Below are 26,552 nucleotides of genomic sequence, written 5' to 3'. Positions count from 1 at the left end.
AAAAAAAGCATCATTAGTTTGCTAAGAAAGAAAACAAGGTTTGAAGACGCTGTGAGGAAAGTAAGTGGCCACAGCCAGCTGGCCGACTTCTTCCCTATAGCCAGGAAAGAGCATGTCAAGGCTTTAATCTGGTATTTACATATAAGCATTTCCTCAGTGGTCACTAGCACTGACACCAAGCAGTTCCTCTAACAGGTGCCTGACCATCTCCTAAACCTTGGATTTCTCCAAGGGCGTTCTTCACAAACAAGACCCAAGAATATTTACTAAGCCATATTTCCTATACTACTGCTAACCATCTTTCTTAACATATACTGAAAACAAGCAATAAACACAGTATATTTTTAAGGATTATAAAAGTTATATTTACTCACGATGCTACATTTATTGCATTCCCTTAGAAAAATAGAGACTATTTATGTACCCAATTTGCACATATAAAACTTTATACAAATTATGTGTAGCACATAAAGGCCTCTGGTACAGCTAAAATCCTGACACTACAATTTGGGTAATCCTGCTTCAGGGTCTCCAGTTTATTAAGTCTGTCCACAGAAAATAAAAACTGAAACTACAGTCAGTCTTGCTGCTCACACTTAGAAATTATTTTAAATATAATAAAATAAAATTTTCAATTACTCTAAAACCCAAAAAAGTAAACTGGAAGGGGATACATTTTGTTACCAATTTCAATTTAACAGTATGAGAAACTCACACCTTATTTTGGCTGGGTCTTTTTTTTTTTTTTTTTAAATCACCTTAGTTTTGACATTATCTTTCTAAGCTGTGGCTGCTTCAGAAGGTAATTTGTCAAAAATATTTACCAAATAATTTTAATAAGTAATAATAATATTCCTTTTACAAAATGGTACAATAACACCTTAAGGAACCAGAAAATACTAAATGTCTTTGGCTATATAACTAAAAGGCCATTCTTCCAAACAGAATAGGGCATATTCACCTCAGAACCAACTACAGAAACAGAAAGCATAACAGAAATATGCACAGAATCTAATGAGAATTTGTCTTCCTTTTTTTCCCATTCTACCCATATAATAAGCAAGGAGAATGCAAGTTACATAATCTTCCCAGATGAGACTCAATAGCACTTCAAATGTACCCAAACTCCTGCAAAGGCAAAGTGAATTAAAACAATTACACAACGAAGTGAAGACTGAAGGGACAAATGTTATTTGCAATTTTCTTTTTTTTAACTTGTTTGCTTCTTTTTAAGCCTTACAAGTGTAGAAATTATAGCTGATAAACAAAAGTCACAAGCCTCACAAATGGAACTATAATATAAATCAAATGAAACATTTATTAATAAATGAAGCCTATGTTATTACTTCAAGTGTTAATGATAAAAAAAATTTCCGCACAGCCGTTGCGTTTAAAAAAGTGAAACTACATACTATGTTGCTAGCTTGGTAAACAGATGAACCTGATGTCTTTGAATGACATAACAACTGAGCATTGTACAGTACATCTTATGAAGACCCGTAAATTAGAGAACGACTGGCTTGAAGTTAGTGATTATGAAACAAATATGTATTTGTAGTTTCAGCTGCTTTTTTCTTCCTCAGCCATCAGGTGCTCCATCCATTTTACATTTCTGGGTTGAAGAATAAATGCAGTATTTTAGGTTATGCTACTTCCCATCTCAAATGTGTTGTGCCCGGGGACAGCCAATGACTTTCCATCTGCATTTGCTTAGCCCTTTTGCTAGCACTTCAGTTCAGGGTGCAATAACGATACCAAAACTTCCAAAGGGGCAACGTGCTAAAGCCACTTCTGATTTAATTTTGCTAAGATCTAGTCACAGAAATCTATCTCCATGTCACAGAGCTCAAGAAAGAACTGTGACAGCATGGAGAAAATGTGAGAAGAGTAAACAGCTGCATACTTCCTTTTCTTCAAAACACTGAACAGATGGTGGGAATGTGAGTTAGTGCAGCCACGATGGAGAACAGTATGGAGGTTCCTCAGAAAGCTAAAAATAGAACTACCATATGATCCAGCAATCCCACTCCTGGGCACATATCCGGACAAAACTTTAACTCAAAAAGATACATGCACCCTTATGTTCACAGCAGCACTATTCACAATAGCCACGACATGGAAACAACCTAAATGTCCATTGACAGGTGAACGTATAAAGATGTGGTACATATATACAATGGAATACTATTCAGCCATGAAAAAGAATGAAATAATGCCATTTGCAGCAACATGGATGGACTTAGAAATTATCATACTGAGTGAAGTAAGGTCAGACAGAGAAAGACAAACACTATATGATATCACTTATATGTGGAATCTAAAATGTGGAACAAATGAACCTATCTACAAACAAAGACAGACTTGTGGTTGCCAAGGGGTAGGGGAGGCGGGAGAGGGATGGACTGGGAGTTTGGGGTTAGTTGATGCAAACTATTACATATAGAATGGATACACAACAGAGTTCTACTGTATAGCACAGGGAACTATATTCAATATCCTGTGATAAACCATAATGGAAAAGAATATGAAAAAGAATGTATTTATGTGTGTAACTGAATCACTTTGCTGTACAGCAGAAATTAACACAACATTGTAAATCAACTATAATTTTAAAAAAGGAAAAAAAAAAAAAGCCAAGACACTGAACAGAAAATACAGTGTTACTCCCCTCCCAATCCCCATGGCCCAGTAATAACCACAACAGAACCATTTACCTTTATTCTTCCTGGTAAGGACCTCAGCCTGTTCCCAAAGATCAAAGGCGGTAAGGACATGGGAAGTAATGGTGACATAGGAAGATGTCATGTTTTGGATGGTGACTGGGGTGCTTATGGTGGCGGGCATCCCCCCGCTCCCCACACTGCCAGCACTTGACTGGGATCCTATGGAGCTGGCTGGAGAAGGCATCGGAGAGAGGGGGGATGGTGTGCCTGTGCTTCTGGAAGGTGGAAGAAAAGAGAACTGGTTAGTCACCTGAACTCCCAGATCACAGATCTCCTGTTTCTGGAACTGCAGTCCAAGTCACAAGGCTTTAGCGTGTACTTGCCCAAATGACAATCACTTCTAAAATCACTTCTACAAGGTCAGAGAGGCACCCTTCACCTTCAGTATTCCAGAAATTTATTTCATAAAACACAGTGGGATGGGGCCCTCCAAATGGAAAAAGTAACTGGAGAGATGTAAGGTGTTCTTCACTGGACACAGAATCAGGTGGGCAAATCTGTATTCCAAGTGTATTTCCCAGGCCCTTTACATATTTTACTCCCTTGCCTGGAATCCCTTCTCTCCCCAACCCCTATTCCAACTTCTCCTAGGAAGACAGTACTTCCCCTGAGAAGATGGTCCTCATCTCCGATATATTCATTCTCTCATCCACTCAATACACATCACTGAGCTCCTACTCTGCACGTAGAGCTCCTCCAGACACTGGGGATACAGCACAGCTTCCTTTCTGTCACCACTTGAACTTGTCTCTTTGCATTTATCACACCTCATTATACTTTTCTGTCTATTCCTTTTCCTGCCTCACAAGCACCTCGCAGGCTTCCTCATCTCTGCATTTCTAGCCCTTAGCACAGGAGGTGCTCTGGATAAACACCTGCTGAGCCCATAACTGACTGAACAGAGGGCAGCCCACGAGGAGACTGGGCATTAGGGGACTCACACTGTGCTCTGTGTTCTCCTAGTGACTGTCCACCTGAACCTGCAAGTTCACAAGTGCCTTGATGCGGATCAAACAAGAAACACAAGTGAAGTCACTCAGACGTTAAGAAGTGATGGATATGAAATGGAAAGATGGGTCAGCAGCAGTGGCCTCATCACATGGTACATCTGCCCTTGGGCTTCATGAACTCTCATAGATCCTAAGCATCCCCAGCAGAAAGTTCATTTTGAAGAACTAGAGCAGAAGCTCCCCGAGGGCAGCAATTCCTGTCTGCTTTGTTTACTGCTGCTTCCCTGCGCCTAAAACAAGGTTTGGTACAAGGAAGGTGCTAGACAAACGGTGAAGGAGTGATCTAAAACCATGTGACTGACAACCTATTAACTTAGAATAATATCTCAGAGGTAGGAGTCATGAACATTTTCAGAGGTAAAGAAGTTGCTTCTCAATCAGGACTTTCTTTTTTTAAGAGAGGCCATATGGGAATCTCTTCTTTTGAATGTGCTGGAAATGGGGCAATCTTCTAGGTGATGTTCTTAAAATAGCAAAACCCGTCAGAACTGGGAGCTTTTCAAGGAATACGACCAAATTAAAAAAAAAAAAAATACTAGGCAAGTACCAAAGGGAAGAAAATTCTATCTTCATCTTAAAAACACCCGCACAAGGACTCTGTTTTTCGACAGCTTATGGAACAGGTGAGCAATTTCAGTTCACAAAGTGGGGGAAAATTCAGCTAGAGATAGCTGTTTTGATTCTTAATATCACTGTTACAGACCCTGGAGAAGGTAGGAGGGAATTGGTTAGGGAAAGTTCTTGTTTACTGAAACACTAAGACAGCGTGCTGCATAGAAGGAGAAAGGACCTTAGCTCTGGTTCCGCTGGCTCCACCTGTTTTACATTGTTGGGCATATCCAAATATCCTCAAAGTTCTAAAACCTGGACCCGAGATTCTCTGTAGTTATCTTTTTAATTTATGTTGCCCAACCAGCGAACACCCTGATTTCTAACTATTCCTCAAAAAGGTAGAAATGTGCTAATGATTTCAGTTGAATAAGCACATCAGCACATGGATGTAAACAATTTTTGAAACAAAGTCACAGCAGGAGGTAAAGAAAGAAAGAACTTAATTTTGAAAGTTATTTAAATTAGACTGATCATTACCTTGCGATGCATGGAGAAGGTGCCTGGGCAACTTTGGAAGAAGTCTTGAAGAAGTGTTCATTAAGAGTACGGGAATACTTTATTGCTATATCTTTTTTACAACGAAACATAGCCATGTTCAAAATGGACTGGCAACGCATGCTGTGAACATAAACATAAGGTGAAGTGAAGCATTAGCTCCGATTCATGAGTATCACTACTACAGAGAGCAAGCCGCCTAACCTTTTCCCTACTGTTCACCCTAATGAACATACTGGGTTTTCCTCATCGACGCGAGAAAGAGTATCGAGAATCTCACTGCACTGTTCACACTAGCGTCAGAAGTAAATACTGGTGAAACAACACAAATATACAAGGATATAATTTAAGTCACAAGACCGAAGTCATCAGTAAAATGGCAGCGGATGCCATTTCATAATAATTAACCATCAGTGGGATTAACCCCTTGACCACACATCCTACCACTTTCTGGTAGTGATTCGCTTTTCATGATCATTTTCACTTTAAGAAAACAGATATGCAAAAGCAGATGTAATTTGCTATTTAGACAAAGAAAAAGATACACACCATAAAACAGCAAATATTTTCTCCTGTGTTGGTGTTGTGGCATCCGAGAAGGATTTTAATGACATTATGAATCTATAGGAAAATACAAATGTACATCAGGTTAAAAAAAGGCAGTCAGAAAAATCCCAGACACAAAGATATCTTATTATGTTTGTCTTGGTTTCATATTGATTTTTCCTGAAGATGTGAAGACATGACAGCAACGCAGAAGAAAAATGAGGCTTTAGAGCAACAATTCAGGCCATTCAGAAAATTAGGCGAGGACATGCCTTTTCTCTGACCTGTCCACCTGCTTGAAACCAAGGAGACTTGTATCCTTACTGAGTCCCCTCCTGAAATGCAGGTAACAAACAAAGACGAGAGCTTCAGCTGAGATGAGAGGGCATCTGATAAGAAAGTAAAACTGGAAAAACCAACCCTCTCCCTGAAGGGTTTGGCATTTCACCGTGCACTTGGCAAAATGAATGCAGACCAACCCAGTTGTTCTGCTCTAGCACTTCATCTGGAATACATTTTTAGTTCATGACAAAAAAAAAAAAAAAAAAAGTTTCTGGATCAGTAACTTTTTAAAAGACTCCCCTTTGTTAAGCTGTCTTCAGACCAAAGTTCAAATGGATTAAAGCAATAAAGGTAAGGACAGAGAAGTACTTAAAAGGAAGGCAAAATAAGTCTGCACTTACTTGATGAGGTCTAGGGTTTCTGCATAGACGGAGCAAGCCGACTTGGACGCTGGGCTTTCCAATTCCATGGCAATGCCACACTCAATAAAGGACAAGGCAGCTTCCAGGTACTTAAAAGCCTTCCCAACCTTGTCTGTCTGTGGGCGAAGAACAGGGTCACTGTTAAGCCTAACACGGATTTTTACTTAGTTTCTCACACACATTCTTTACAGAAACTTCCCTCCACTGTCTTAATTTAACTATGGCTAGAGAGAAGTGTGAGAACAAACAAACTCGATATAATAACCAAAACCCGTCAGCTCTGACCTACTGAGAATTTTCTTTTACTAAAAATTCAGTAGGAAAGAGGTAACAATCTGGTAATAAGACTATACTCTCAAAACCTTATTAAAGTACATATTCAAACTAAGGAACTCAGTACATGGTCCCCTTGTTACTAGTGTGCAATTACCCATCATATGATTTTCCTGGCAAATAGGTTATTCTACACAACTAGAATAATGCAGAAACAGTTTCTTTGTACGTGTTGAAGTTTATCTTATAATAAGTAAAAAATGTTATGGTTTACAAGCATCTTAGATTTCATGTCGAACAATAATCTTTTTATGTATTTTAGAGCCCAACAGGTCATCTCCTCTGGGAGTCTCGGTTAAGGGCACAAGGCTATCCCCTGGGCCAACAGGGATAAAATTTCAGAGTCCCTTAACAGGAATGTAGAAATATGAATGCAATCAGATATTGGTGGTCATCTAACCCCGAATACATATTTTGTCACTTACGCTCTTCTCACTTGGTGGAATTCAGCCAACCTGACTGAGACTGTGCCGAGTCTCACTACATATGAGATGTCATATGCAGCACACGTCGTAAGAGCAACTGATCAACACGACATTTGCAAGGTTGTAGTTTCTGCTAATGTCTCTACTTTGATATGTTCAAAAAGAATGAATGAAAACCATAAAGGTGCAAGTGGAGTGTAAGGAGATGGTGACACATCAGCAAAGAAAGAAGGTTTGGCAAAGAAAGATGGCTACTAATTTTATTTTATTTTATTTTATTTTACTTATTTATTTTTTGCGGTACGTGGGCCTCTCCCGTTGCAGAGCACAGGCTCCGGATGCGCAGACTCAGCGGCCATGGCTCACGGGCCCAGCCGCTCCGCGGCATGTGGGATCTTCCCGGACCGGGGCACAAACCCGTGTCCCCTGCATCGGCAGGCGGACTCTCAACCACTGCGCCACCAGGGAAGCCCCTAATTTTAATTTTTAAAAATAACTTGAGGGACTTCCCTGGCAGTCCAGTGGTTAAGACTCGGTGCTCCCAATGCAGGGGGCATGAGTTTGATCCCTGGTCGGGGAATTAAGAACCCATACGCCATGCGGCATGGCCAAAACAAAAAAAAAACTTGCTTTATTTTTTCTAGGGGCTTCCCTGGTGGCGCAGTGGTCGAGAGTCCACCTGCCGATGCGGGGGACATGGGTTCATGCCCTGGTCTGGGAAGATCCCACATGCCACGGAGCGGCTGGGCCCGTGAGCCACGGCCGCTGGGCCTGCGCGTCCAGAGCCTGTGCTCTGCAACGGGAGAGGCCACAACAGTGAGAAGCCCGCATACTGCAAAAAAAAAAAAAAAAAAAAAAAAAAATATATATATATATATATATATATATATATATTTTTTTTTTTTTTTTTTTCCTAGAGAACCCAGGCTCAGAAAATTAGTGACAGAAAGAATAAAAATCAAATCAGCATGTCCCAAATAATCAACAGTATAGGGCCTTATTGGTTTGCTTCACTGGTGCGAATTTAACTCTTCAAGTTTATTTATTCAATACCATCTTCTTCATGGGATTTCCAAAATTTATATTGGCCTTAGGGTAGAAACAAAAGAAACTATACTAAAGCAATTTGCCAGTATCCACTTCCTTAAGTATTTTGTAAAGTTAATAATGAAAATATTCCTGTGATAACTCTATGTATCTCCTGAGACAGGGTTAAACTAGTAGAGCTCTAATTTCCTTAACAGTAAGTAAAATAAGAATAGAGGTGAAATACACTACTCTATATTCAGTTGTGCACTTCACTATCTGGAATGCAAGACGGTCATCTTTGAGACATTGTGCAAGTAAAGGAGAATATTGTGAAGAGGCTGGCCATTCAGGTTTCTGTCCAAACTGGCATATTTTGAGAGTGGAATGAGCTAACATTACTTACTAAAATGGGATACAATAGCCATAGGAAGGGAGAAAGAAGATGTGCATATGCATAGATTAAAAGCAACACAAAAACACAGTTCCCTGGAGTATTAATCTTGTTTGAATAATGAAGGAATCTAGTGCCCAGTGTCAAGGTAAGTTTTTGATAACTGGCTGACAAAGTACTGAATATTTACTCTTTCTCAAAAATCAAAAGATTCGTACAGTTCTAGTAACAGCCTTGGAGAACTGAAAGGAAGAGGTTAGAAAGATACCACTGTTTTGGTGCTATCTGAGGCATCTTAATCTGACTCAGGTCATGCTGGTACAGGGTCACTTGAGAGACAGTGTCTAATTTATCTTTGACTCTCCTACAGCATCCAGCAAGGTAAGGACTCAATCAACATTTTACTCCAATGAATGGGGACCTGATAAAAGGGTCTCGGCCCAGCCCTTCCCAGCCTGACAACAGATGCCAGGCTACAGACTGGGGTTGAAGAACACTGGGCTAGGATTTTGAGGCCACCATGGACTGATCTGATTCAATCCCTGTGGACCTCCAGAGTTTGTGGTTAGGTTTGCCTGCGGCAGAATCAAGGCAACCGATGCTGTTCTCTTGTGGTACAAAGTTCAACATACGGTATCTGCAGGGGTTTAGGTGTGGGGAATACACCAAGCAAATAAAGGCCCCAGAGTCTTAGATGCTTAAATATGACAAAGGGCAAGCATTATATAACTATACTTCAGCAGAGAAATAAAAGCATTATTTATGTATGCAATTAACAAAACTACCACCTTCCAGAAAGTCCAATAGCCACCAGGTAAAGAGAGTTCGTTTCTTTTTTTTTTGGGGGGGGGTGGGGGATGCGGTTACACGGACCTCTCACTGTTGTGGCCTCTCCCGCTGCGGAGCACAGGCTCCGGACGCGCAGACTCAGCGGCCATGGCTCACGGGCCCAGCTGCTCCGCGGCACGTGGGATCCTCCCGGACCGGGGCACAAACCCGTGTCCCCTGCATCGGCAGGCGGACTCTCAACCACTGCGCCACCAGGGAAGCCCGAGAGTTTGTTTCTTTAAGGCATGTTTACCAACAGTGCAATCATCACCTTCACCTTAAAATTTCATCTGATGGTACTGGTCCACTGTTCACTGTTAGCCTCTAACAGTGAACAGGGCGTTAAGATAATTTTGGAATGCAAACAGGCTACCTCACTTTTTGAAATGTTTTGGGGTGACCACAAATTGACCAGCTTTCAGTAAGCCAGAGTTGTTTTTCACATCCAAAGAATTGATTCGGTGGGACAAGAAAGCCCTCATGTGTATTAAATAAAACACTACCAGGTAGATCAACTTTCATTCATTTAGATATAAAACGTGAAACTAGTACTTTGTCTATCTGCCCACGATCAGACGGAATCAGTGAAGTCAGAACAGTGTCGCCTCCCTAGGAACCGCTCCGCCCTCGCTCATTCTGACCCTGCCGACCCTGCTTACACTGCGGCCAACGTCAGGCCCCCGCAGCCCCACCCCCCATCCCGCCCCCAAGCCACAGTTAGTGATTTGGAACCAGACGGCAAGTGTCTGATCGGAAAACATTCCACCAAAGGGAGAACGAGCCAAGACTGACCACTAATTCTGCTTTGTCCTTCAACCTTTTGGCCTCCTTCATGTGAAAATCTGCTTGTTGTCTGAAAGAGAAGAAAAGACCAGGGGTGGGTCACAGGAACCTAAAAGTACTGGACTGGGGCAAGATGACTGAAGACGACTGGAGGGGGACAAGGATGGGAGGAGAGGCAGGGCGAGGAGGAGGCAGGGGGAGGGGGAGGGAGAAGCAGCAGCATCCAGAGTCTTACTTGTCCAACTTCATGTGAGGCTTCCCTGGCTTGGAGTTACCATTTGGCAAAGAAGGCACTGGAAAACGGTTTGCAGTATCTCCAGAAGATCCCTTAAAAAAGATCACCACATCAATCACCCTGTAACATTTAAGACCATTGGCCTAACTGTACCATCTCTCTAAATTAGCCCCAAATCGTTCAAAAGCAAGGAACTCAAATGCTGCACACTCTAGCTTGGTCAAACACTTTTTCAGCTAGATTCAACTGAAACTGTAGATTTGGATTGTATCGGGGACACAGAAAAGCCATAAGACAAGAATGCCCAAGAGAACAGATTATCAACAAAGCCAAATTTCACATTTTCTCTTAAGCAATACATACATATACACACACACACACACTCACCTACCCCAGGTTAACAGGAAGGAAGGAATCTGTATTCAAGAAAGTGGATACTTTTCCCCTCATTATCACTAATAATGAAAGTATTTGAGATCAAACATCCATACCAAGAACTAACCAGGGTAATCATGTTTTACTGCAAAACACCTGATAGAAAATTAACACAAAAATCTATTCTGATTTTTCACCTCTGAACCACTTTAAGAAGAATAAACTGCCACCTAAATTTTCAGGTAATATGAACTATCTTTTACTCTCCCTCTGAAAAGTAGAGCTTTAAGCACAAATAACTCATTACTGCTTTATTAAAAGTGATGAATAGCTCTGAAATACCATGGTAGAAAACTTATCTTATTTGGGCATTTAAAGTAAAGACATACCAACGCATTCCCTTTCATACATTCCTGCCTCCCCTCCTTACTTTGTGTTCTGTAGAGCTTCCAGAGCCCTTCCCCTCTACTTTTCTGTGCTTGGAAACAGAAGAGTCTCTGTGGTTGCCCTTGGTACTACTGGCACTTTTGGGAGGGTCCTGGCCACTGGGGTCTGCTTCCTGCCTTGACCTCTTTTGTGCAGGCTTGGCTGGCTTCTGGGAGGATGAGGACGAGGACGAGGATGACACAAGTGAAGGGGGAAGCATTTCCTTCTTTGAGGGCTCAGAGGAGGGCCTGGGCGTTCTGGAATGAAACATCATGCAAAACTAAGTTAAGGCAAAACATGAACCGTATAACTTAGTTGTTGAGTTATAAGGACAAAATGGCTGTTGACACAAAAGATAAAGATATCACAGAGCCATGACATCCATTTTTGTAGAAAGGCCACATTTCAGAGCCCTTTTTTTGATGCCTTTGAAAACTACAGTCCTACCTGTGAGTAATAAATGAAGTTGTACAATTTGTCACTAAGCTTGCGGAGTCTGCCAATGGTCTTACCTTTACCCAAGCGAGTCACTCTGCAGTAGCTGCTGCCCAACCTGCACCTTGTCTCTGCCAAGCAGGCAGGCCCAGCTGCCACCTCCTCTCTGCCCCCTTCACATCTGACCCCTTCTCTCCCTCTCTTTCAAATCTCTGTTGGTTCCTACATGGTGACATGACTCACTTGTTTTTGCCAAGTCTTTTTGTGCTTTTGATAAATCTAAGTTTGCTGCCAAATGAACTGTTAATTCCTCTAAGGTCCTCGTGAAGGAAAACAAACAGAACTTTTATCGTCAAAACGAGCCCGACGAGTCCACTATTCTCTTGTTCTACTGCAGAAGAAAAACGTTTTGCCATGTTGCCATCCAGGAAGATTCGATCACCTTCGCAGCCTGTTCCTAATCTCTATACTCACTTTGATTTAGAAGATTCTTTGTGGGAGGATGAGGGTGACGACTGCGATTTGACTTCTTTCTCCACCCTGATTTTCTTGCTATCGTGGTCTCTTTCTGCTTCACCCTATTATTGTAGTATAACAGCAAATTATTACAAACATAATTGTACAGACAAAATAGAAAAAAATATGCAGCAAGGTCAATGAGAGCAAGCAGACTTTTGGAAACTTCTAAACACACACAGAAACCTTGTAAGTATCTACACTGTGTATGGGGGTGGGTGGGTGGTGAGGGCAGCAGACCATCTAGATTTGATGTGATTTGTACTGAGACGGATTTGTACATGAGGAAGGACTAAGGAAAGAACCAGGTTTTTCTCTATTCAGGAAGAAAACAGTTGCGTTTTCCCATGACAACATGTGTATCAAATTTACAGAAAGTCCAAAATGCAGGCTCCTTCCCCCTGGTCTGTGCTCACGTAATGGCCCTGTGGGAAGAAAGCTTTCTAGCAAGGACAGTGAAGCGACGGGTGGGAGTCCTTCAATCGACTCAGGTGCTTTAGAATTAAACTCCTCAAATGTCAGCTCGCAGGGAGAGAAATCTGGGACACCACCAGCCAATCTAGGACAATCCCTAAAAACCCCTAAATCCTCTCTTAGAGCCTTAAAGGGAAAAACAACATTCTTCAAATGATCTCATTGTGGGAGGCCCCGGTTTTCACCACAGTCTCTCCCTCATTCTCTGAATTTCTCCAAGAAAAATGAATAAATTAAGATGTGTAGGCTCAAGCTCTGCCCAGGCGCTAATCAGCGGCCTGGCCCTGCTCAAAAGGAGGGAAATAGCAAAACATGCCCTTCTCTCCCCCGGCATTCTGCAAGCAAGCATGCCTGGGTGTGCGCCTCCATCCAGCCTTTCATAAATTCTGCAGAAAACTTCTCTCTCTTGTTTCAAAATGGACCATTCAAGGTGGCTTATAAGGATACTTGGCTTTCATCTCCCGGTGTTTGCACAGGTGAGGACATTAAGAAGAAGGGAAAATATGGGTGGAGGAAAGAAAGCCAAGGGAAGGCTGGTACTTCGGTACCACTGGAAGCCAATTCCACTCTGTCCTGCACACTCCATCCCAGAGCTGCACAGCACTTGGACACGGCTAGTCCACAGCGACAAGTGAAGTCAGGGATTTTGTCCAAAAAAGGAGAATGTAATCATTTTTCTACTGATGAAATACTGAAGTGGTAATTTTAGACACAATGGATTAAATTATTTTTCACTGTTTTTTTTCCTTTTTATATTTTTTTTTTTTTTTTTTTTTTTTTTTTTTTTTGCGGTATGTGGGCCTCTCACTGTTGTGGCCTCTCCCGTTGCGGAGCACAGGCTCCGGACGCACAGGCTCAGCGGCCACGGCTCACGGGCCCAGCCGCTCCGCGGCATGTGGGATCCTCCCAGACCGGGGCACGAACCCGTTTCTCCTGCACCGGCAGGCGGACTCTCAACCACCGCGCCACCAGGGAAGCCCCTTTTTATATTCTTAACGGAGCTACTAGAAAATTTTAAGTTGTGTATGTGGGTCAGAACTGTTTTACACATTTTTCTAGAGGTGATCTGCAAAATGGACCTTGAACTTCCAATGAGCCAATGCAAAGAAAGAATTATTAAATGTATAGGTTAGGTAAGATAAAAACAAATCAGTTGCTCAGAAATATAACCATTCATTACAGAAGACCGGGGAAAAGGGGTCTTGAGGGACTTCATAAGGAGAGAACACATCATGTGAATAAGCACATCCCACAGGCACGGCTGAAACAGTAAATTTCACACGGCTGTTTCTCACGTGACAGGCAGTGCAGGCCGGCAGCACAAGCCTGGAGCACAGTTCAGGACAGATGAAAGGTCCTGGCACAGGTCAGGAGAGGCCTGTTGCAGCTCTGCCCAGCATGTAACTCACCCTCCATTCACCAATTCATAATGAACTCAATGTTAGCAGAGAAGAAAGAATAAACCAGAAGTGACTGGTTAAAATAGAACCCTACTACTAAGGGGTGTCCCCTCATCACTACACCCACTGTGGCCAAGAAGCTCTGCTACCAATGGCCCCAGTGAATTCTCTTGAGTTTTAGATTAAAGGCCACACAGCTGGCCCAGCAAGCATTACAAGAGGGTGGGAAATTTATCTTTGGGAAAAGTCACAGAATTTGCTAAAATACCCAGGCAGATAATTAACTTGCACATGAAGTAGTTAGTAATACATACTTTTTTAAATGGAAGGCAATTCCAGGCAGTTAAGGACATGTGGGATAAGTCCCCAAGACAAAGCTAAGCATAAATAGTCCACAAGGTTACTTTCTAAAGAAAACACCAAACCCCAGAGGTGGAATGAGAGTTAGTTTTTGTTTGTATATCTTCATGCTGCTTAGGACATGCTAGTTATAACTAGAAACCAAAGTGGCAGGCCTTATAAACCACACATGAAAATAAGATTCATAGTGAGTCAATCCTCACAAACTGGTTTTGACTCTGGCTTGTGTCAATCAGTGACTCAAGAGCACAGCCCCAAACCAAGAATCACCAAAGACTAACTTCAATGCCAGCTTTAACAACTATGTTGGCACTTACTGGAATAATACACTTTACGTTGACATGTAGCAACTTAGAAGCTGCTAATACTCTGTCAGCTGGTAGAATGTAAGCCGTTAAACCAATTAAGCAAAATCCCCTTCTGTTGACTGTGCTTGCTTTGACCCGAATTCACGCCTGCGGGCCGGGGTCAGTATTTTTGTAGTTGGAACCCTCTTGTCTTCTGTAGGAAGAGTCCCGGAGGCATCCCCAGAGCAGGCACTCCGTGAGCATTCGTCAGCTGGCCCAGGAGCAGACCTGCACTACAACCCTAAGTGGATGGATTTAGCAAAGCGCCATGAGAGAGGGAGTCATCTGATCCTGGGTGGCAGGAAACACAGACTTGAATTCCAAGACTGGAAAACAGAAGGCAGGGAGTTCTTGAGATGTTTCTGGGTCAAGAAGCTATTTGAAAGTGAGGTGAGAGTGACGTCCTCTCTTCAGAAGGAAAAAGGAGTCTCCTTTGCTCAGTGGCTTATCCACAGATCAACTCCCATTTCAGGGACCCCTGTCTAAGGTCTGGGTCTTGGACACTCCCTTTTTCCAGAAGAACAATGTCTCGACAGTGCCCGCATCTCCAACAGGAGGAGCCTGCCGGCCGATGACTGTTCCTAACTGACTTGTTTACTCTTCTTAGCCTGTTGGGTCAGGCAGCCTCAGATTATCTGCCAAATGCTGCTCCACCTACAGAGTGGAGCAAAAGGGCAAGAATGAACACCATAAAAGGAAGATCCGGGACTGTGCTAGGTCAAGCCGGTTTCTGAAGAGAAGGCCTCCAGGGAAGCCTGCTGCCTGCCCCAGCACCTGACTCACCAACTAGGTGCCACGGATAACAGGGGGCAGTGAAAGCGGCTGTTTTAGAACTAACACTCGTTTGGGGCCATAGTTTCTAACAGGCAGAAAGATAGTCGACTCAGAGCTTAGCCATGATGGGGAGAGATGACGGGCATCTGGAAGGGAAACTAAAGTGTGGCAGGTACTAGGGTGGCAGGAGTGGGGACAATGGAGGGGTTGAGCCAGGGATGATATGGTAACAGCCCGTCAGTACACTGATCTGTAAGTACGACCTCAGGCCTTGCTCCAAGAATGCCACCAACGCCCCCCAACCTGCACCCATCCCCTAACAGGTACTTGCACACACACACCCTGCTCCTCCAGCCCCACCCTACTAAAAGCAAGAAAGGTGTGAAAGAGGGACTTCCCTGGTGGTCGAGTGGTAAAGAATCTGCCTTCCAATGCAGGGGATGCGGGTTTAATCCCTGGTCAGGGAACAAAGATTGCACATGCTGCAGGGCAACTAAGCCCACACGCCACAACTACTGAGCTCGTGGACCTCAAGGAGAGAAACTTCGTGCTGCAAACAACAGAGCCCACGAGCCCTGGAGCTTGCGCACAACTAGAGAAGAGAAAACCCGCACGCCACAACTAGAGAGAAGCCCGCACACCACGACAGATCCTGCATTCCTCAACGAAGATCCCACGTGCCACAACTGAGACCCAATGCAGCCCAAAATAAATACAATAAATAAATACATAAATAATAAATATTAAAAAAAAAAAAAAAGATGTGAAAGAGAGCAAAGGAGCCAAGATCCACTAGACTGGGAGGGGTCAGCATACTGAGCTCCAGACCTGCTTTTGCTAAGCAGCCAAGTGATGGAAGGCCTTTCTGGACCCCATCTATAGAAGGTAGCAGCTGAACAAGAGACACATGCGGCCTCCGCACTCCAATTCTAAACTCTATCCTCCTCTCCCGCAGGGAAGCAAATACGCTTGGTAGCACATGGAGCATAGCAAAAGCAGAGAAGCAGCCTTTGGGGAAGTTCAGGTACTTTTCTGGGATTTGCCTCTGCAGGAGGTTCAATAAGACGACGCCACAGCAGGTCAGTCCAAGCTGACCCCACGAATGAGGCAGGTTATATTCACTGGGGAAAGTACCACAGAAGAGCAAAGGGAATCCACTCTTTTCCTTCTTTTGGGTGAGGGAATACACAGGCATTGGACTGGCCCTAAAACAGCTCTTCATATGATGCTTTTAGGGTAACTAACAGGCATGAAGAAATTAGATGTAAGTGGCTTTAGGAAATTATAGGGATGACTTTTCAAACCCTTGATTTTGAAGGATAATAACTGGGAAGGTTGATCTGGAGAAACAACCCAAGAGAAAACAGTCAGATCTTGGGAAGGTCTGAACTAACCATCAAGCAATAAAAATGCACATTTTCCCACCAGATCCCATAACTTCCCTCCCCACTCCTCAAAACACACATAAACAATGGCACTGAAATGTTTTTCCAAAAGTGTCCAAGCTTCTGGGTCCGTAAAGCAGTTATCTATAAAAAGGGAAAGACCTGAATGAATGTAACCTCCCAGTTCTGTTATTTGTCTAAACGACGGTTGAGACAGTCTAGCATTTTATTTGAAAGACATCCATAAGGTGACTGAATGAAATGAGGATATCTATGAAAGCACCGAGAGCAATGCTTAGCTCTATGCATGTTTGGTGTGCTTTTAGAATCCTCTCATTTGCACTGCCCTGATTGTATATTATCTTGTGCTTCTCAACTTCAACTTTTCTTCCAAGTCTGGAAAACATAAAGCTTAAAAATTATATAAAAGAAAATGTAAGTTCTATTTTAAATTCTAAACTGTAATCAGGTTGAAGAAATTCTGTAGTTTATGTAAGGAGCACCATGTGAGTTAATGTCTATTTACCCTCACAGTTTTCTCTTTTTTCTCATGAATTGTCCCCAACCCACTCCTTTAAAGTAGAAGAAAAAAAAGAAAAAGGGGGGAAAAAAATATAGGTACATTTCTATAGGTGCCACATTTGATGGCTTCATCACAGCTATTAACCACTATTAACTCTTTTTTTTTTCAATATATGTTTTTTAAAATATAAGGGGAGACTTGGGGGGAATATTTAATCTTCATAATGGAATCCTTTTTTTTAACATCTTTATTGGAGTATAATTGCTTTACAATGGTGTGTTAGTTGCTGCTGTATAACAAAGTGAATCAGCTATACATATACATATATCCACATATCCCCCCCCCTCTTGCGTCTCCCTCCCACCCTCCCTCTCCCACCCCCTTAGGTGGTCACAAAGCACCGAGATGATCTCCCTGTGCTATGCAGCTGCTTCCCACTAGCTACCTATTTTACACTGCGTAGTGTATATATGTCCATACCACTCTGCCACTTCATCCCAGCTTACCCTTCCGCCTCCCCATGTCCCCGTGTTCTCTAACTCTTTATGATCATTTTCTCACACTTTTGAGTCTAAAATGGCTTTAAGGGTTTGTTAACCCTCTGAAAATATTTGTTAAATTTTGTGCCAAGAGAGGGATGAACCTTTAAATAAATCCCACTAATGCAAAGGAGCAGGAACATTATTCAACGGCTCTCACTATATTCTCGTGGCGTTTTTTCTAGTGTTCACACTCAATATGAAGAAAATGAACAAGTCTTCACTATCCAAATTTGGGGGAAAGCACCTAAGCTTAAAAAGAGAACTGGGCTGCCCACAGAGCTGCCCCGCTCGTCCAAGGATGGTGGCCAAAGGTACCCTGAGCAAGTAGAGTCAGGGTCCTGACAGGAAAGGGGGAGCCTGCCCCTCGCAGAGAGAACCTGAGGTTATGATGTTCAGTATTAATATCACCACCTGGAATCCAGCAGGAAGCAAAACCAATGACACACAGTTCTCTGATCATGTTTATATTTATCTGAAAGCTCCTAAGTAATGTTTCTAACCAGTGACATACTTCAGGCCAGGAATTCCTGGTTGTCGAGATCCATGATGTCTAAATGCACCACACTGGAGAGATTTCTTGGTCCAAAAAACACTAGCTTTATACAATCCTGGCCTGGTAATAAGGTTCTGCTCCAGAGCCTTAGGCATTAGGATCACCTGAGGAGTTAGAAAATAACAATGGGAGTGTGGGGCTGGGGGGTGGCACACATCCTGCCACCAGTACTGAGGGTTCCCTGGGGACAGGAATGTGCAGCCAGGGTTTGTAACCACTGGTTCAGTCCCTGATCCTGTCAGTCCCACAGCAGGGAGGCAGGCTGTTCCCAGAGCCAGATCTCTCAGTTGCCTGCCAGAGCTTTAAGGCAAGCGTGGACTTGCCTAAGATGAGGCAGTCATTATTTCTCCATCTTTTGAACAAAAAGATAAATAAGCTGCCCTAGGAGAGCTCAGCCAAGGGCTGGAAATGGTTTTCAGAGGGCACAGTTCATATACTCAACAGGGACAGCTGAATTTCCCTTTCTGGAGCTGCAAGCAGAGCTTCTAGATTTGCACTGGAGGGTGGACTGGTCTGACAACTGTCTGGGGAGCCTCCAATTTCCAACATTTACCCCGGTTAGTAAGCGCTTTAGAAGCTAATACTTCTCCCCACTCCAGCTGATGCAGAAGGTCAGCAGTGGAGACTAGATAGTATTAGGGTAGCTGGGGGACAGGTGACAAAAGACTTCCCAGGAGGAGGTAAAAGAGTGTATTTTTGCTATTGATTCTACGTATAAAATAGGTAACTAATGAGAACCTACTGTATAGCTCAGGGAACTCTACTCAGTGCTCTGTGGTGACCTAAATGGGAAGGAAATCCAAAAAAGAGGGGATATTTGTACACATAGAGCTGATTCATTCTGCTGTACAGTAGAAATTAACACAACATTGTAAAGCAACTATACTCCAATAAAAATTAATTTAAAAGAAGATGATGTGATATATACATATGTACAAAATAAAATAAAACATACATCATGAAAAAAAAGTATATTCTTAAGATTTCTCAGGTTTATTAGATGCAGGCACCTTTTCCTAGCCTGGCCCATCATAATTTTCTCCATAAAGTTTTACACCTCTTACAGGCACACATCGTTTTAAAAGTTATCGAGGACTTCCCTGGTGGTGCAGTGGTTAAGAATCCGCCTGCCAATGCAGGAGACATGGGTTCAGTCCCTGGTCCGGGAAGATCCCACATGCCGTGGAGCAACTAAGCCCGTGCGCCACAACTACTGAGCCTGCGCTCTAGAGCCCGTGCACAACTACTGAAGCCTGCGCGCTTAGAGCCCGTGCTCCACAACAAGAGAAACCACCGCAATGAGAAGCCCGCGCACCGCAACGAAGAGTAGCCCCCGCTCGCCGCAACTAGAGAAAACTCACGCGCAGCAATGAAGACCCAATGCAGCCAAAAAAAAAAAAAAAAACAAACAAAAAAAACAAAAACTAAACTAGTTATCAGGAATGAGAATACACCTTCCTCTAGCTGAAACAGCACTGCCAATTGGCACTTGATCCCACCCCACTGGACTTGCCCGCTGCAATTATGGTGGCAATACACACCCTCACGTCTCATTCGACAAGGTGCTCGAGAAACTGTCGCCCTTTACTATTTGGTAAAGTCACGTTATATTTTTAACCTAGTGGAGTAATCGGTCAAGTCAGACATGACAGCAGTCTTCATGATCTTTTTGTCCTTGTTATTCTTAGCTCAACTTCCACAACTGAGTAAGAGTTTTTTATGTATTTATAAGAGTGTTTATATTCCTTCTCAGCAGGAAAGAGTTGGCCCTTCTTGTGCCTTTCACTCTGAATCCTGGGTAGGCTGGCTTGGGAATGCCACTGCGGGGAAAACTCACTAATCTTTCACCATCAAGAAGCAGCAAAAAAAATATATCAAGAGCTCAATAATTCAGAATAAAGATTGAAAGGAGATTATTCAAAATAGTGTATATGACCAAGTAACAAGGGTCTTAAATAATGCAGGGATTATTATTATTATTTTACTATGTTCATTCCTTAAGTGAAGCTTCCAAATACTATGATAAATGACAGATTTCAATACTTCACAATGCACCATAACAGCCTATATTACCCAAAAAGATGCCCCAACCATCTCTATAGCTCTAAAACTTTTTTTTCATAATGCTCTGCTCAATAGTAAAAGTCATTAACGGGAGTCACATATTCTAAATCTGGTGGTTTCAAACTAATGAGGTGTTAGGTGGCCATGAGTTAAAACATGGATATAATATCAGTATCAAAATGATCAAACTACAGGAGTAAAATTTAGTATATAGCACTCCTGTCAGTAATTCAGAATTAACATTTCAGTTCATGTAAGGTTTTAATTTCTAAGGCAAAACCTAATGAGCCAGGTGGTAAATACCAATATTATCACAATAGATAAAAACATACCCTTAATGCTATATTATTCTAAAGCAAGACATCCTTTTCAATGACTGCCTCATCTTTTTTTTCAAACTAGCAAGACTTAAAGCAATCTGGCATTTATCAACACTTATCTGCAGTAAAAGACTTAACTCTGGTATAGTCGCATTTATCAACACTTATCTGCAGTAAAAGACTTAACTCTGGTATAGTCGCAAAGGCAACATGGAATCCAAAGATTTCCAGCCTCTTCTAAGACGATTCAGAGTTAAAATCAAGGGCCAAAGACAGCCCCAAGTCCACAGCAGGTATGTTCCACACTGTAGGGGAAGGTCAGCCCCCCACTCACCTTTCTCTTCTTGGCCAACTTGCTTGAGTTTTCTGAGCTTCTCTTCTCAGAATCTGCTTTCTTCGCTGCCGATGGCTGTTTGTCTTCCGGTTTCTTGGGGCGGCTGCCCTTCCCAGGAGGCTGGGGTACCCGAGAGAGGAGGTCCAGGGTAATCTTCACCATCAAGCTTTGCGGGAGCGGAGTGTCCCTGAGCGGGGAAAGCAGCTTGGTGTCTCTCAAAGGCACCAGGGGTTTGTCCTTGCGGCGGTCCTGGACGACCACTGCCAGTCGGCAGCCACTAGTCCTGGCGCCGCCGCTGCGGGCAGGGCCCTGGCTCTGGGTCAGGGGGACGAGGGCAAAGTGCTCGGGGCTCCTGTCCTCCGCCGCGTCCTTCGGAGGTGCCTTCGGGGGGGCCGGGGGGCCGCTCCTGTGCTTCTTCCGTTCGCTGGGGGCGGGCGCCACCGGCTTGGGCTCACGGCTCTCTGCGGCACGGGGCCGCCCTTTCGTCTTCACCTTGGGCTTGTCTTTGGAAGGCTGGTCTTTGGAGGCTTGGGGAGGAAGTCCAGGCTCGCTCTCCACCAGCAGACTGGCGCGCGCACCTGCATGCACATCCGCATGCCCCGGGGCGGAGGCCTTGACGGGCTTCTTGGGTTGTTTGGATCCCACGGTTTGCCTCTGTGGGGGCTCCTGATGGGCAGGGGACTTCTGACAGCTCCTCTTGCCCGCATGGGGGCCTTCGGAAGGCACCCGAGGGGCTTTGCTGGAGCTTTTAGGGGGAGGCTCTTTGGACTCCGGGCGCTCGTGACCTCCGGTGGCGCCGTCGCCACCCTTGCCTTTACTGTCCGGGTGCCGGGCCGGGGGCTCGGCGCTGCCCGGGGCCTCGGTGGGCGGCGCGGGCTGGCTGACTTTGGTCAGCCAGTTGTCCAGCTGCCATTTGTTTGTTGTTGGAGGTTCGGGCTACAAACAAGGAAAAAGAAGATAGGGTTAACTGACCAATAATGATACTCTTCTGGGTTAGTCACCCAATCCTACAGGACTGGCCGGGAGATGCAATCACTCCAAACCTAAGAATTCAGGTCCTTTTGACCCCCCTCTAATTATAGGTCAAATTCTATAACAATTAACTCTTAAAACAATCTTCCAATTTTTTCATGCTACAGGAATTTTGCTGTGGCCGACACTAATAATAGACCATTACATACTGACGAATGTAGACCACTGGCAACTGCGGAGAAATCTGTGTAATAAATATTTTGTTCCACTGGTAATTACCATATAATTTAAACAGAATTTTCACATTTTGGCTTGTGAACTCTTCTGTCAGAAAATGATAGGGAAAAATGAAGACTAAAAAGAATCTTTTCATCAAGGATTTTCAGAAGAAGGTCAGTGAATAAGTCTTAGTGATTATGGATGGGTTTCACGCTTTATCCCTTTTTTTGATGTACTTGTCAATTGAAAATGACTTTCTTCAAGACGATTTCATTTCTCTTATTCACTTAAAAATATTAATACATGACACAGCTTTCAGTTTATCGCAGACACACTGTCTTCTGATTTTCAAATTTTACAACTGGGTAAAAAGAACCAAGTGAGGTCACATTAGCCAGCCATTAGTCCCACTTGAATTCTTTAAAAATCAAACATGAAGTCTCCCGTTACAGGCAGTCTCTGAAATAGCACCTATTTTTCTAAGGAACACAGGGAGGCTCCAGAGCACACAATTAAGAGCAGTGAGATTATACTGATTATCTGTGCAACTCACTTGGCAAATAAACAGAAGTCCCTGACTTCTCCTGTTATCTTAACAGGAGATATCTTGTTAAAATCTTTGTTGATAACTGACTATTGATGCATCGCACTCTCTCTCTCCAAATGGGATATTAGATCTTATTAAAACAATGATGAGGACATCTTTATCTCCAAATTCTACTATTATGTCTTGCACACAGTGGTGTACATGAGATATTTATTTGGGCGTTTTCATGGGTGTATTACTGTACCTATAAATTTTATGCTATTTGGGAAAATATTCATGCCTTAATAAAGTAAGTAATGATTACTTTTTTTTAAAAAAAAGGGCAGTATGTCACTGGCATGCTTCATGCTTTTAAGATCCATTCTGACAGGTGGTTTGTATAAATGACTAAATCATTTCCACAACACAACAGGAAGTTAATCAAAGATATCTCACATGGGATTAATTGATTAGATTATGGAGTAAGGAGCTCGCTCCAGTAAGTGGATGACATAGGGAAGACTGCTAACAATTTTCCCAAGTGGAATATCCCAAACAATTCAATTCTATAAAAACAGGCAAACGTAATACGTTTAAGATATGTGGATATAACGTAAAGGCTTTGGGGCCAGGAAAAGGTTAGGTAGTAAAATGATCAGGTAGCTAGACTGGGCTTTTTGCGATTATAACAAAATAGAACTAAGAGGAACTATAAGGAACTAGGTAGGATCATACTTTGGCCAGAAAGAGGGCTACAGAATTGTGGGGGTTTTGTTGTTGGTCTTTTTTTCCCTGCTTAAGACAACATACCTTCTTTGTAGCTCCCTCCACTTATATCAACTCTATCCCCATGCTCTCATTTGAATTTCAGAGCAGGGAGAGAGGGAAGAAGGAAACTACTCTGACAAAGTCCCACATAATCTAAAACTGCATTCAATATTCTAACAAAACAGGATTGTTATTTAGGGTAGAGAAAAGGTACACCATACCTACTTGTCAGACATGATTTCTTGAAAGACTTGAGGGCATGGTAGTTCTAATGGTTAAATGATTGGGAACAAGGCATTAAGATATATCATTTATATATTGGGAGACTGGGAGATTGGAATTGACATATATACACTATTGATACTATGTATAAAATAGATAACTAATGAGAACCTACTGTACAGCACAGGAAACTCTACTCAATGCTCTGTGGTGACCTAAATGGGAAGGAAATCCAAAAAAAGGGGATATATGTATACATATGGCTGATTCACTTTGCTGTACAGTAGAAACTAACACAACACTGTAAAGCAACTATACCCCAATAAAAATTAAAAAAAAAAAAAAAAGATGTATCACTTATCAATCACCTCAGGAACCAAATCCTTCAAACCCTTTCTCGGGAAAGGTATAGAGATCTTTCACCAGGGCTACGCTGACAACTGCACTGCAATCAGTGACATTCTTGCTCTATAGAAGAGTACTTACACATTAACCAAAAGGGAAGGTCATTCCTGGTATAAATAACATCCGCTTCTCCCCCCACACCCCCCAAAACAGGGCAGTTTAAGATACATTTAGTAGTCCCTAAAGGAATGTCCTGGTTACAGAAATAAAACATATTTTCTTCTACTGCGGTACTGAAAATGTCCAGAAGGGAGGCCTATGGCCCAGTTGCAGGGTAAAACTGAGTTGGTGTGCCCAGACAAGAGGAAAGGGTAGGGGTGATCCTTTTTGTATACCTACTACAAAGATGTAAGATGGACAGAATTCCTTTAAGGTTAGGTATTATTTGGGTGCTGGGATGGGGGAAAGTTTTACATAAGGGATTGATTAAAAACAGATTTTAAGATGAATTTTAAGAGTGTAAGTGCTGGAGAGAATCAAGGTTTGGACTTTCATTTCTTCCTCAGCCTTTCCCCATGCCCCACCCCCAGCCTCCCAGTGCTGGATCAACCCAGACACCGCACAGAGGAGGTGCAGAAATATATGAGCATTTTAATAAATGTTTGACTGTATGTCTCTTTACTTCTCCTAGCTTCTCGAATTGGCAAAAGTTCGTGTATTTTAGAATGAATTATGATTTTGAAAAAAAAGTTTTGAGCTATGCACAACATATGTCTTTTTTTTTCTTCTTTTTGTAAAACATCATAGTTGTTGTGAGGGAGTACAACTCCAAAACTTAAGAGAAAAGAAAAAAAAGAAAGAGAGAAGTAGCAAGATGTAGTAGGGAAAAAAAAATGGCTTCTGAGTTAAACGGCTATGGGTTTCAATCTTAGTGCTGCTACTTCCTTACAGGTGAAAAGAAAGCTCCCGACCTTCAAGGGTTGATGGTTACATTATGTAATTTATGAAGAAAGTGCCAAGATCTTAGTAGATAATCAACCACAGTTGTTTACTACCAAAGAATTAGACAATGAATAGATGAGAAAACTAAGCAGATCCCTGAATAACAGAATAGAATCATTTTTCCCTGAACTTTACTTAAGCTGTAAAAGGGCGATACGTCCCATATATTCTGAAAAGCTGAGATTTACATGCTGACTCACTATAAAGAAGAGACTGAAACTTGGTTTTTCCCCAAGTTCACCACCAGCCCATTGGCACACATATAACATTTCAGGTCTCATAAGGTCACTGGACAACTTCGTCAAATGAATTTAAAATGGAGACTTAAGGAGCAAATTCCTCAGCATTAAAAATAGAATAAAGAAAAGGGTGAGAAAGTTAAAACTAGTAACTATGACCTATTATGGAATTCATGTAACGCTCAACTAACACAGATTTACAATAATGCAGGTATTTATCTTAAAAGGAAAGAAAGGTTGTTAAATAACTTTGGGAAAAATTAAAGGTTTAAAATCTAGACAAAGACAAAAATATGCCTGAGGAAGTTAAGCCCTGGTACATAACCAACAAAACCATACTCAAGTCTAGATTTGCACATTAACACAAATATATAAATATGAGCCTATTTAGGAAAGTGATTTTAAAAAGTAAAGTATGATGGGAACATCATTTTTCATCTAAGAGTCTCTAAATCTATTCTAGTCAATAACCTCGTGAGCAACAAGATATAACTGCTTCATTAAAACAAACACCAGGTTAAATTTTTCTTTCAAGTTTTAATTATTCAGCCAAGTCTGTGCCATTTCCAGTTTATTTGAATTGAATTTTGATTTAATTGAATTCTCTTGCTTATATCAGTAACCAAACAAGCATGCAGATTTTTCTTAGTGAATTAGGTGAGACATAAAGCAAAGATCTTATGAACAGTAACATGAACAAGCACACAATTTCTCTGTAGAGCATATTCAGTACCCTTTTCCCTGGGGCATAGAAAAATTACTTCAACAGCAATTAGTATCTCAGGAGAAAACAGAGAGCCTCCAGAAATACAGAGAGTAGCTTCTAAAATCTGAAAGGCACTTCAAGTGCAGCTAATGCTGATCTATGTTTATTCACTCCAAAAATATTTACTGAGCACTTACTCTGTGCCAGACATAAACTCATATCTAACAACAACAACAACAAAATGATACTCAGGTATTTTCCTCATCCTCCCTTGCCCTCGGACATGGTTCCTCAGCCTCACTACATCATCTCCAGATGGATTTGGTTAATGCTCTAGTGCAGTGGCCTTGCTTTCTAAACAGCAGAGACAAATACTGAAAACGTTAACGCTTTCTTAATCAGAAAATCTCATTTCCTGGGATTCCTACCTAAATACAGAGAATAGTTTTCCCTATATAAGCTGGTCTAGTTCACTACAAATGTCTTCCCCAGAAAACATTTTACCCTGCTACTCTAAGTTTTGAAGACATTTGGCAACCTTGTTAGTTGTTACTACATTTCTTTTGTTCAACAATCCAGTAAATAACATAAATTCTCCAGATACATTTAGT

General features: G+C 42.3%; 1 protein-coding gene across 5 annotated transcripts in view; it reads right to left on the bottom strand.

Annotated features, from left to right (window-relative positions):
• AFF1 (ALF transcription elongation factor 1) overlaps window positions 1-26,552 on the bottom strand; it is a 214,675-nt gene that overhangs the window by 5,760 nt on the left and 182,363 nt on the right. For all 5 annotated transcript variants that reach the window (XM_060114316.1, XM_060114326.1, XM_060114334.1 and 2 more), the window contains 9 exons: window positions 20,943-21,878; window positions 11,825-11,928; window positions 10,920-11,172; window positions 10,115-10,206; window positions 9,889-9,949; window positions 6,070-6,206; window positions 5,390-5,461; window positions 4,823-4,963; window positions 2,715-2,938 (listed from right to left, as the gene is read on the bottom strand). In XM_060114316.1, the coding sequence (XP_059970299.1) occupies window positions 2,715-2,938; window positions 4,823-4,963; window positions 5,390-5,461; window positions 6,070-6,206; window positions 9,889-9,949; window positions 10,115-10,206; window positions 10,920-11,172; window positions 11,825-11,928; window positions 20,943-21,878 (2,020 nt within the window). The remainder of the gene's footprint in view (window positions 1-2,714; window positions 2,939-4,822; window positions 4,964-5,389; window positions 5,462-6,069; window positions 6,207-9,888; window positions 9,950-10,114; window positions 10,207-10,919; window positions 11,173-11,824; window positions 11,929-20,942; window positions 21,879-26,552) is intronic.

The sequence above is a fragment of the Mesoplodon densirostris genome, chromosome 1, assembly GCF_025265405.1.
Source record: "Mesoplodon densirostris isolate mMesDen1 chromosome 1, mMesDen1 primary haplotype, whole genome shotgun sequence".
Classification (NCBI taxonomy): domain Eukaryota; kingdom Metazoa; phylum Chordata; class Mammalia; order Artiodactyla; family Ziphiidae; genus Mesoplodon; species Mesoplodon densirostris.
This window is presented reverse-complemented; position numbering and strand designations above follow the sequence as displayed.